Raw genomic sequence first — 12,717 nt, 5'->3', positions numbered from 1 at the left:
CTGGGTCAGGATTTTATTGGCAGAATTGCACTGCATGTAACTATTCTTCAAGTTTGGTATATCAGTGGCTCTGAGTAGGTGGTACTACCTTTTGCTGTCTTGGCCTAAATCCAGAAGAGAAAACAATGAAAGAAATGTAGTTTTAATTAATTAATTCAGTAATAGAATGTATGAAATTAAAAACTCAATAGCAGTTTCACGAACGAGCACAAGCACATTCGATATAAACAAATATCTCACCACGTACAGGATCACAGATAACCTGCAAGCAGGTTTTGAGTCACTGTTAGACAACCTTTTACCCAGAGTGGATAGAAAATCTTTTTAACTGGACATAACGTAACATGGTAGCCCAGGGAAAGGTGGAACATTTCATTCCTAACACTGACTTAGTGGTAAGAATGACAACCTGCACACCACTCCACTCCTGCATCACTTGACTTCAGTATGTGCTGAAATCCGGAGACAAAGGATTCCCAACCTTGCTTGGAGTCTATCACCCGTAGCGGCTGGCATTAATCGAAGGCAGGGGGCGGGGGTCACGCAGGAATGGGGTAAATGTGTTAATAAAGAACACAGGAACAGAGAGCAGACAGTCTCCCTCTCCTAAGCCAATCACAATGCTGCAATGGCAGCGTTGTGATTGGTGGGGATGCCGCCCAGCCGGAGGGCTATGGGGAGGCCAATTTCTCCATGCAAGCTGCATTGCAGCCTGCTTGGAGAATGGGCAGAGTGTGCATGACTGGTTTGGGCGGCCCCAGAGGGCCGACCAAACCAGTCATGCTAACTCAGGAGTGGGCACACCACTCCTTCCCTGCTCAGCCCTGCTGGCAGAGCATGCAACACACATCCACCCGCCCTCCCGCCCGCAACCAACCCCTTCTGCTTTCTCGCAGTGCGTGAAGCAGAATCATAAAATGGGGCGACTAATATCTGGCGACTGGAAATCCCACGAGAACTCAGATATCAGTGCATTCTTTGTTAATGCGGTCTAGTTCTTTCTCAGTGTCAACCACACCACTGCCACCACCACCATGTGCTACATTTGCACATGGTCAACATTCGCATCAATTAAGTTGAGCACATGTAGATACATTTGTAATAGCACCAATTCAGTCTTCACTATAATAATACAGCAGTTTAAAAATTTAACCTTTTCCCTCTCTGTGCAAACACAGACCACAACCTGATGTACAAAAAATAAAAGACACATTTTCTAAGGGCTAGGTGTACTGCATGGTCATATCATCCTGATTATAATGTGGACACACGCGCACTCTGAGGCAAAGTTTGTGCTAGCTACAAATATGCTCATTTTCCCACCACCACAATAATAAAGCACTCTGCAAACTCCAGAATCCTTCAGGATTGCTGATGCTCAGATACCATTGCACTCAGTTAAGCAACAGTGAGTTTTTTATTCGTGCTATTCCCTTGCAGATCCCAGTTTTATATGGCACATCCCAAGTATCCCAAAGGCAACCAGGGAGAAGATGATTGTCTTCATTTGTTTTAACCAATGGGGTCCCTTACTGATGCAGCCTTGTGCCTGCCAAATAGTATGACCTTTTAAAATTCAGATTCGAGTTAGCAATGTAACTATGAATAATACACCAAGTGACATGTTATTCCCCTCACTCTGGAAATGCTGTGAATCAAAAAACAATGAAACTAGGACAACACATAATATAAAGTATTGAATTGTGACAACGCACATGGATTCTATTTAGACCCGTATATTGTTTGGAACGTACATAGCTACACATTTCTGTTACCCAAGTGCTCACTTTAAAAGTTTCTGTCTCTATAAAAAAATTACATTTATTTATGCTTCTCTAGTATATACCTTCTTTGCTACAAGATCAAGAATTTGAGATCTGAAGATGCTTATTTCATATTACCACACCGCACTGAGACATTTTATGATACTTTAGACTTCAAATGTAAACAACTTCCAATGATTATGGTTTAGAAGCTGTTTCTTTTCTTAGTGACTTTGTTCTGAAAATATCTCAGATAACGATGGCCATGAAGCAGCTGCGGCTGCTGCAGGTAAGAGCAGTGAGGCTGTGGGGCCAGGTGAGGAGGGATTGCGAGAGACGACCTTGAGGGAAAATTTATTATTTATTTAGATTTTCCTTGTGGTCATCTCTTGTATCCCCCTCACCTGGCACCACCGCCCTGCATCGGCCTCAGCTGCCATGTAGTAGTAGAAACCCAAAGACCATTAGCCTTTTCATATATTAAATGCAGAGCAACCTATTTCAGCACATTTTCTGGTATTGAACATGATCCGTTTGTTCTTCCTGAAAAATGTTTGAGAAGGTCTTTACAGAGATTAATCGTTTGCTGGGTGTCAAAAAGTACACTATTTTACTATATTTTGTTTTGCTCTAAAGTCCCTGTATTTTGACTTGTTCAGTGGCTGAAGCCTGCTGACTGGGGGCCCAGCACATTTATTTATTTATAAAGTTTTATATAGCGCAAACATGATACCGAAGGATATCAGAGCACTTTACAATTGGAGGGAAGGATAAAAATTGCAGTACCAGCATCAAATAGGAATAACAGACAGAACTGTTACAAAACAAAAGGGGTCAATAGAAAGTAATACAATAACTGGTACATAGAGAGCAAAGAGGGGAGCAAATGATAGGTTAACGAAGAGTAGCACCCAGTGCAGTAAGGTTGTAAGTCCAGTGACTTAGAGCAGATGATCCGAAGCCATTTAAGGTAAGAACTTGTTCATAAGGAATCTTTTAGCTTCTAATTTGAAAGCAACCATGGAGGAGATTCTGCGAACTTCCGGTGGAAGAGAGTTCCAGATCTTCGGGGCAGAGTCAGAGAATGCTAGGTGACACGTTTTCTTTTTGCGAAAGATCTGTGGTTTCAGTAGGAAAGAGTTAGCACTTCTCAAGGGTCCACCACCTCTGGATAATTCTAGTTTTTGCCCTAGATAGCTGGGGATTTTGTATTGGAGGGCTTTGTGAGACAGGCAGGCAATCTTTAGCTGAATTTGTGCTTCGTAGGGCAACCACTTAAGGGATTTTAGGGCTGGGGATATGTGCGCATTTCTTTTGGTACCCGTAACCAGTCTGGCAGCAGTGTTCAAAGATGCTATTAGTGGGGCCAAGGTATATCTAGTCTGGACTCTTTGTCCAGTGACTTAGAGCAGATGATCCAACGCCATTTAAGGTAAGAACTTGTTCATAAGGAATCTTTTAGCTTCTGAAAGCAACCGTGGAGGAGATTCTGAGAATTTCCGGTGGAAGAGAGTTCCAGATCTTCGGAGCAGAGTCAGAGAATGCTAGGTGACACACATATTTGGGAGGGCCACAGAGTGTAGTACTGCCATAATCTAGTCTCGGCAAAACAAGCGCTTGGCCTACCTGTTTGAAATCAGCTTGAGGAAGGAATGGTTTGACATTCCTGAGTATCCTCATCAGGTGATTAGCTCCCTTGCACACATTGCTGATAATATTCTTCATGTTCAGATGCCTGTCAAGGGTGATTCAGAAAGATGTGGCTGAGTCAATAATGAGGGGGGAGCAGTTGAAGCCAGTGAGGTGGTTCATCCAAAGGTCTAACATGGGGAATCACATCCCCAAGGAGGAGGAATGAGAAGGAATTCTGTTTTGGCGGTGTTAAGCAGGAGGTAGTTCTTGGTTAACCAGTTTTGAGTGGACGTTAGAGTAGTGTTGAGCGATATGAGGTTATCCGGGGAGCAGGTTTTCAGATCAAGTTGCATATCATCCGCATACATATGAAAGAGAATGTTAGTGGAATTTAGTGCATTAGCTAATGTTTCCAAGAACAAGTTGAAGAGTATAGGAGATGGGGTGGACCCTTGGGGGGACCTTCATGGATACTGGAGAGGGCTGGAAGAGACAGTGGTTCGCCTTGACTCTTTGTGATCTGTGGTGGAGGAAGGACGAGAACCATTGCAACACCCAACCTGAGAGGCCCATCCTGTTCTTAAAAATGAATAGGAGGTTGTCGTGATTGACAGTGTCAAATGCAGAGGAAAGGTCAAGGAGGATTAAGAGGCCAGATTTATTTTGGTCAAGCATTTTTAAAATGTCATCCATCATGTTAGTCAGTGTTGTGATTGATGCTGGTCCAGGTGTTGGAAATTTTTGATGTGAGCACAAAGTTCTGATTGGACGCATTTTTCTAGGAGTTGGGCTAGGGTGGGGATGTTAGAGATAGGGCGGAAGTTGTTAAGCACAACACATTCTTTTTTTTAATTATAGGTGTGACCTGAACTGCTTTAAGGCAATCTGGGATCATGCCTTGTGACAGTGAAGCGTTGATAATCTTTGTCCAGCTGGGGATGACAACATCCTTGATTTCTTTGAAGATGGAAGGTGGCAACGGGTTGCTAAAGTGATTAGATGGGTTGATACTCTGAAGAATCATGTTGATGTCTCTTTCACTGAAGGGTGTAAAGGTGCCCCATGAAGTATTGTTCTTGATGCCCAGGCTGATTGGTTTAAGCTTCTCTAAGAGGGCAGGAGGTGGCGCGCACCCATTGGATGGCAATAGAGCCTTCTTAGAAGCAAGTTCAATATTGATGAGTCTTGATTTCTCAGTAAAAAAAGCAGCCAGTTTGTCGCATGAGGGCGGGCTGACTCCAGAGTCATAGCAGGTTGGAGCTTCCACCAATTACTGTTTAACCAGTTCAAAACGTTTCTTGGGGTGATTGGCAGCTTGATCAAGTTGGGATCTGAAGTAGTTTGCCTTAGCACTCTTGTTCTGTTTATTGTAGTAAGGTTGTGTTGGGAGAACTGGTGGAGAGGAGGGGCCTCGATGCATGCTGGGGGGTCTAAGGCAGTGATGCGGAGTTCCGGGGGGGGGGGGGGAGTTGGTCATTAGGGACTAGCTGTGAATGTGTACACATGTGTACAGTTTAAATGGTGAACTGCAAAAGTCCATGATAGTCACAGTGTTAAGGCAGCTCTCTGCGAGAAGGCCCAACTCTGTTGCACTGAGTACAATTATGGAAAGTAGTAACAAATGATGTCTTTTCTCAGCTGCCTCGGAAACATAACATGTTACTCCATATTGCATGCCTTTCTGTTGGTCTCCTAAGATATAAAATGTAAGTGGTACATAAATAGTAACATTTAATTGGAAAATGCTACCAACAAACCACTGTCACATTGTATATGTAATCCTGAGTGAGAAGGCCCACACTGTAATTGTATTCTAGACACCATTTACCCATGCAGCAGTTATAGTATATGGACTATATTATGCCTGAGCTCAGCTGCAGTTCATTCAGATGATAAACACATTTCTTTCTGGAATCACTTACTTTCCTCCAGCTAATGACCACGCTCTACAATTGCTACTTCAGAGAACTAGTCACACAGAGTGGGAGGGAGTGGTCCTATGGTACCAGCTTCCAGAGCGACTCATATGAATAACTAGAATCTCTAGTCTTCATTCCCACTCAAAATGGTTGTCTGGGAAACTCAATAGAACCAGGCCCTACAGAAGGACAAGGTACAGAGCTGCCTACATGAAGGAAGTTTACATTTTAGATTCTAAGACCTGAAAAGGGAGGGGCAAGTGGTGGAGTTTGAAGGCAGGGAAAAGTTCTACAGAGCTGAGATGATGATGATGCAACATCTGGATTTTTTGTGTCTAAAACTCTGAATTAGTACTTTCTAATTTATAATTTTTTATCCAAATATATGTTTATCCTTCTTTCATATTTTAATCTATCATTATTCCATCTTATGTCTTCAGTTTTTGTTATCTATTTTCATATCAATGTTTGTATCTACTATATTTCTATTATTATTTTTATCTACATGTATCTTTGAAAATATAGTCTTCGAGAATTTCAAACGTTTAATACCATCCTGCTAACATTTTGTTTCAAAAATATGGACAGACACAATACTGTGAAGGTAACTATGTATAAGAAAGTTCAGATTTATTATTTCAAACTCTGCATATAGCTTGATAACCTATGTTCATGGTACATGTCTGATAGATTAAGATTGGTGATCTATACTTATCTATAATCACTCACCTTGATGATATTGTCATAGTCGATATATTAACCATGAGATGTTGACAGGGCAATATGTTTCTCTTTGATTTTCTGACATAGAATCCTAGCAAACCATGCGCATGCCTAGCATTCTAAATACTCAGCCAAACGATTTTCATTGCTAGATATGGTCAGATTTTAATCACAAAAGTAAATGTTTTAATTTTATTTGTAATTCAGGCAAAATTGGCCACTACTTTTACAGGCTAACCTATGCTAAAAGTTGGTTAAGATTGGTCTTTTCTAAGTGGAAATATACCTTCCCAAAGTCCTAAATATATTCCTTTTCTGGCGCCATAGTTTGACACAAGATCTTTGATTAGTAGAATGGACTGATTAATGCTACACTTGATACAACTTATTACAGATAGGAAAAAAATAATGAAGAAAAAGACTTGTGTGCATTAAAATATAAAAATGATGGATTAAAGATAAGTGCATCAGAAAAGCTAATGAACAACCTGGTAGGATGCGGCAAATTGTAAATAAGAACTTGTGCAAGAATCTTTTGTATTTCATTTTGTATGCATTGTATGTGTTAGACGAAAGATGTTCTAAAACAGGGAGGTTTCTTATTGAGTGCTTTCTCTATTCTACTAATATGATTACTGTGCAAGAAATGGGTTACTTTAAATTCTTGATCAAACCTCTCTGAGTGGGATTGGTTAACTGTCGTGAGATTGTGAAACCAAGGAAGAAATGTGATGCTTTTTTTCAAAACCACCAAGTAGCAAGATGTAGTTATTAGATGTGTTCAATAAATACAATTAAGCATTAGGGGGATTGTTCGATTCAATTTAAAATTCCTGAATCTCTTGGAATGTAGAAAATGATGAGGAATGCATACATCCACTAATATTGTACTAAAAATGTTCCCTGGAAGTGCCCCACCTGCTTCTGAAAGGACAGCTCAAATGTCCTACCCATTTATTCTTTATTTCTACTGCTCTGTAAAACTTGTTTCTATGCAATTGTCTGGATGTAATCCGAGGGTCTGATTCACAAAGGTAAACATACACTTTTATATAAGTTTACACTTGCTATAGTAACTTTACTACTTTTTGGTATTCACAAACAGTGAGCGAAATTTTACTAGTAGTGAAATAAGTCTCGTTATTTGTGAATACCAAAACAGCAGTAAAGTTTATACTGCAAGTGTAAACTTACACTTTGTACTGAGTTTACTACTGTTTTGGTAATCACAAACTACAAATGTAATTTTACTACAAGCAATTTTACTTGTAGTAACATTACAATCATAGGGGCTGATTATGATGTCGGTCGGAAACTCTTCCAACTGACTCCTCTTCGGAATCGGTTCCTATTGACTCGCAATCGGCAAGTCCGACCGACCGATTACGATGATTCCGAACATCGTTTGATCGGACTCCCATTGACTTCAATGGGAGCCTATGTTCCGACAAACAACCCAGGCTCTCATTGAATAAAGGGGTGGTTGTGGGAAACCTTGCACCCTGCCTGCCACACTGCATTGTTGGAAAGAGGGGTCCCATAGATACCCCCATAGGCCCCAACCAGAGGCCTCCGGGTGAAGTGTGGTCTGCTAAAGGCCCCCATAGTCAGTTTCCGACAGCCTTTTCGTGTCAGACAGACCGAGTCAGAAAGGCAGTCTGAAAAAGATGTCATAATCCATCAGTCGCATACGCGGTCCATAGAGATGTATGATTCGGCTATGACCGACTCGGAGGCTCCAAATGCCGATCAGAACCGATTCGAACTGACCGACGGTTACCTTTCCATCATAATTGGTTGGTCAGAAATGTTTCAGAGTCGGTCAGAAACATAGGTTCCGACACGAATGCCGTTCGGAGCCTTTCCGACCAACATCGAAATATGCCCCATAGTTTGTTAATATCAAAACGTAGCACATTTACCACAGCAAGTGCAAGCTCATACACAAGTATAAGATTACCTTTGAGAATAAGAACCTTTGTCTTTAGTTTTGTTTTGCCTTTGTATCTGATTTTAACTAGATTAGGTGTCTTTGAAAAAGATTATGTTTTAATTAAAATTCTGCATATTTGTTTGCTTTTGTCTTACATTTATGCAGTGGTGCCTAGTGTTTATTGATATATATGACAGTTAACATGCTACAGAAAGACTATGAGTTGGCAAGAGACCTACAATATACTGACTGCAAGTTTACTTGTCAATTATATCAATTTTTCTACAGGTGTTGAAGGTGATGATGATGACATGAGACATCTGGATGAAGAGATCAAGGAACTAAATAAATCCAACCTGAAAATAGAATCTGATATGATAAAACTGCAAACTCAGGTTAGGGAAATATATTCTTTTTAATTAAAATCGCATACAATAAGAAGTAAGGCTTATTGACAGCACCTTATGATTTGAATGCATTAGAACAATTTGGAAAATTGGCTTCAATGTATTTCTCATTACCACTGTGTAGCTTCACTAAAGAAGACACCGATGATGAAGAATGGTCTAATAAGGAAAAAAGAATTAATTTTGTCAATGGAAAATACTTCCAGACTACAGAATTTAGCCAAGGGCAGAAGGGGGTGTGAACTATTTTAAGGCTCTTATGAAAAATTTAAGTAATATCAATTTAGACCTCCAGAAACACGCTAATCATTTCCCGATGTCCTAAAGGCTTACTATTAAATAAAAAGCAGTCAGAATGAAATGTTACTGTCCCTTTTTTAATTCTGAGCAGCCTATACGAGCGGGCAGCATGATATAAAATTAATATCTGTATACCTTAATTTATCCTTAAATGGCACTTTCCCGAAGTGGTGGACACTTGTTAGATAATAAGTCACCCATAGATTCTTTTCAAGATAAAATCTCTACATAATACACACTTGAAGACCCTATTTTATAGTGTTTTATGAAAAAATTTACTATTTTAATACACCATACTATATTTTATGTACAGCTGTGATTTAAATAGATGAGTTCCTCATTTAAATCAATAGATGTACATGTATATTGGGATTTGGATACAATTCTTTGATTGTATAGAAGAAAGCCTCACTGTTGCCCAGTAATTTAACAACGTATATATACATATTTTTCATGACACAAGAGGATGGCATATTTTGAAATGAATCAGTTGGATAACCAACATAGGTTTCCTCTTTTAAGAGATTATGGATTTAAGTATCTACACATTGTAGGGATTTGTGGATTCCTGACGTTCTTATGGTTTTATGGAAAACTCACATAAACTTTACAACTGACTGACCTCCCTTTTCAAGCATGCATTTGGCATATACTCTGCCTGCACAGGACTAGCCCCTCTTGTAAATAGCATGCCTCATTAACCAGCAAGATCTATTTAAGATCTGACACCCGCATTATAACTCCTGGAAGACATGGGTGCCTTCCATTTCAGGGTATAAATGGAGAGAATTGTGAGGATTGATGGTGAATCTGAATCATCATAAATAACAGGCAGTTTTTGGTATGTTCTGAAGCTAAGGTATTACCTACCACCACTCTCTAGTTGCTAAATGATATGTCTAGTGCTATAGAAACCTCCTAAAATAAATGAATACATGAATGCACTACCTGCCATTCAAAGAAACACTCAATCTTCCGACCTGCTTTATTATTTAAGTCCAGTACTGTCCTCTCTGACCAAACCTTCCATTTCATGAAGAAGCATGATATGCCGGTAGTGAGCCACCTCCATGATATCCTTTGACCAACCAGCACATGTAACAGGCTCTCTAATCTGGCATAATTGTTCAGATTTTTGTTTCACTGTAATGTGTGCTGTTAAATACTGTGGATTTTTCAATTACAAATATGTAAATAATTGACATGATCATAGAAGTAGATTGTTCTGGGGAATATCCCTCTTACACTCCCAGTGTGCATGAACTATTTGTCTTTACTCAACCCTTATCACTCATTTGCCAAACTTATAATTAGCATAACAGACTCCTGCATTGTGTGCATGCAATCCTTAAATACATATGTGACATAACACAACATAATTTATTAAACGTCATGACAAAGCATTTCCTGATAATTGTTTACACGTATTCTCAGTTTCTTTTAGTGTTTCAGCTCTCAGATGGGGAAACCCAAGTGAAATATAGAGGACACTAAAGTTTTTAATTTAGCCTTTATTTACACCAAATAATACTGCTTATAACAAACGCTACTAGTATCCGATTTAGAAGCATTGATTACATTAATCTCAGAAGAAAACAAGGTTGGTAATCCAAAATTATTTGAGCTTTTAACCTTCCGGTCACACCAGTCTTTTAAAAAGAGCAACAACTTCTTTCCACTCCAGCACACCCTCAGAAGAAATCTAAAGTGTGATAACCATTGGAAACCTAAATAAAAAGTTACAATCTGGAAACATTTCCTAATATGAACTCTCCATAAGAGGTATATAACCTTTAGCACGCATCTTTTAGCACGCACTACCATTACCACGCATCTGTTACAACGCATACCATTACAACGCATAGCCCTTTGAGGCGATCTGACTTAGGGAATGGCTAGTGAATAGGTTAATTTACTATCCAATAACCTTCCCTAGTGTCCATGGGGACTGGTGTTGGAATAGTAAATTAAACTATTCACTATCCAGCACCCAAAGCACTATGCGTTGTAAAGGTATCGCGTTGTAAAAAATGCGTGGTAATGGTGTGTGTGGTAAAAGTGTGCGTGCTAACATCATACATCCCTCTATAAGAAAGAGAAGGAGAACCCGAGGTTCTGTGACTATCCACCAAATAGAGCACTGTGTCTGGCCTTCAACTTACTTTGGAGCCAAATTTGCAGATATGCACTAAATCCAGAAGCTGAAACACTTTCCTTTTAAGAAATCTACAGAGACTGCTGCATTTGTTGATGAAGAGAGGTTATTATATAGAGTAATCTTTGTTCACATACAGTACAAAAGCCTATCACCACCTTTAAAACTCTCACAACAGCACCCTAATTATGTGGACCAATCTAGCATAAAAATGTCATGAACTACTTTTAAGTCGCAGTGTGATGGTAAAGACTGTTATCTAGAGTAGCAATCTAATTTAATCTTTGGGTTGAAGGAGCCTTTAAAAGAGCAGCAAAAAACAACAACTCAAGAGGAGTGGAAGAAACACAACTTTGCAACGTGCTGATATCAACAACTGAGAGGAATTATGTGCATGGTTTATGATCTCAAACAAAAAAGTCAACAATATATTTCCAGGGTGCAAATTGAATCTGGATGCAATGAAACCTTCAATTTGTAGGAAGGTGTTTGGCCTATGGAGTTAAGGTCCCATTTAGGCAATAAGGGTGGACATTTCTCTCAGTTTAGCCTGCAACTGTGTCTTAGCCCATGATTCCTGATTTCAGTTGTTCCTAATTAAGGCAGAAGAATTACATCAGCAAAAAAACTTCTTGCATTGACTCTTAACAAGAGCTTCACTACATTTTGGAAATTAATGTGGGAGATATTGTGTAAACAGGAACTATCTAGGTCGCAATATAGCAAATACAAAATGTTTACATCTTAATAAATATACCAGCCATTCAACTACAGCCTTGTTATAGTGCTAACTATTTTCATCATGTTTGCTCACTGAATGCACACTTCAGTATTCTATCCAGTCCAAATGTACTTACCTTACATGACAAGGTCTATATAGATTATCATTTTGACACTTTTGGAGATCACCGGCACCTACTCTGGTACTGATAGCACTAGAAAAATGTGCAATCTGTGTTTGAGAAGTGGGGTGGAATCTTATCATATTAAGATGGACTTTCCTCTCCTCAGACAGCTAGAAAAAAGTCCATTCTTCTGCTTCTGTGGTCAGAAGAGGAACATAATATGTGATATACTCTTTAATCTTAGATTATTTGGGAAATTTAAGGATTAGGGCTGCCATTGCATTTTTTACATCATTTAGTTTCATCAGGAATGGTGAAGATTGATGATGTTGTTTAAAAGGGATATCGTGACCCTCTGGATCTTGTGGGATGAATCCCTGAGAGCCCTGTCACACCCCCTGTGGTGCTGGCATCCACTGTGTGTCCAACAGGAGTCATCGTACCCTCTGGACTCGCATTGCCGCTAATGAGGGCTTGATTGCTTTCAGGAGAGTTGGCCGCTTGTGTAGGGCCCAGGGTCAACTGATGGTTGACTGCAGACATTTTGTAATAAGATATTAGTTTGCCTTTAAAGAAATCAAGATTCAATGAAAAAAAGCAAAGGTTAAAGTGGAGTTATATGTAGGTCTTCTAATTAGGGGTGGGAGGAATTTGTTATTCCACCGGCAAAATTGGAGGAGTTGAGTAATTCCGCATTACTCTTGTAAAGCGCAATTACTAATAAATTTAGCCACTCTGCCAGCAGAATTAATGAGCACTGTTTGACTTTTAAACAACGGAGGAACATAGAGCAGTCCCTCTTTGTTTTAAAACCACTCCAGATTAAGCTTCAATCTGCAGTGATTTTAAAACATAGAGAGACAGCTACCTCTTCTGGCCCCATTTAAAAAACACTCACTGCACTGCTGTGCTTACCCCTCAATGCCCTTACATACACACAGTATATACGGCTTATATACTCAGAGTATGTAAGGGCACAGAGGGGGATGCACAGCAGCACTATATACCAAATGCACTTAAAGTGCATACCGTACGTCGCC

General features: G+C 39.6%; 1 protein-coding gene across 1 annotated transcript in view; it reads left to right on the top strand.

The window, feature by feature from the left end:
* Positions 1-12,717, top strand: part of ST18 (ST18 C2H2C-type zinc finger transcription factor) — a 428,044-nt gene that overhangs the window by 409,434 nt on the left and 5,893 nt on the right. Inside the window, exon 20 of the mRNA XM_086917999.1 lies at positions 8,259-8,365. Coding sequence (XP_086774125.1) covers positions 8,259-8,365 — 107 coding nt within the window. The remainder of the gene's footprint in view (positions 1-8,258; positions 8,366-12,717) is intronic.

This window comes from Lissotriton vulgaris, chromosome 4_1 (genome assembly GCF_964263255.1).
Source record: "Lissotriton vulgaris chromosome 4_1, aLisVul1.2, whole genome shotgun sequence".
Lineage (NCBI taxonomy): Eukaryota > Metazoa > Chordata > Amphibia > Caudata > Salamandridae > Lissotriton > Lissotriton vulgaris.
This window is presented reverse-complemented; position numbering and strand designations above follow the sequence as displayed.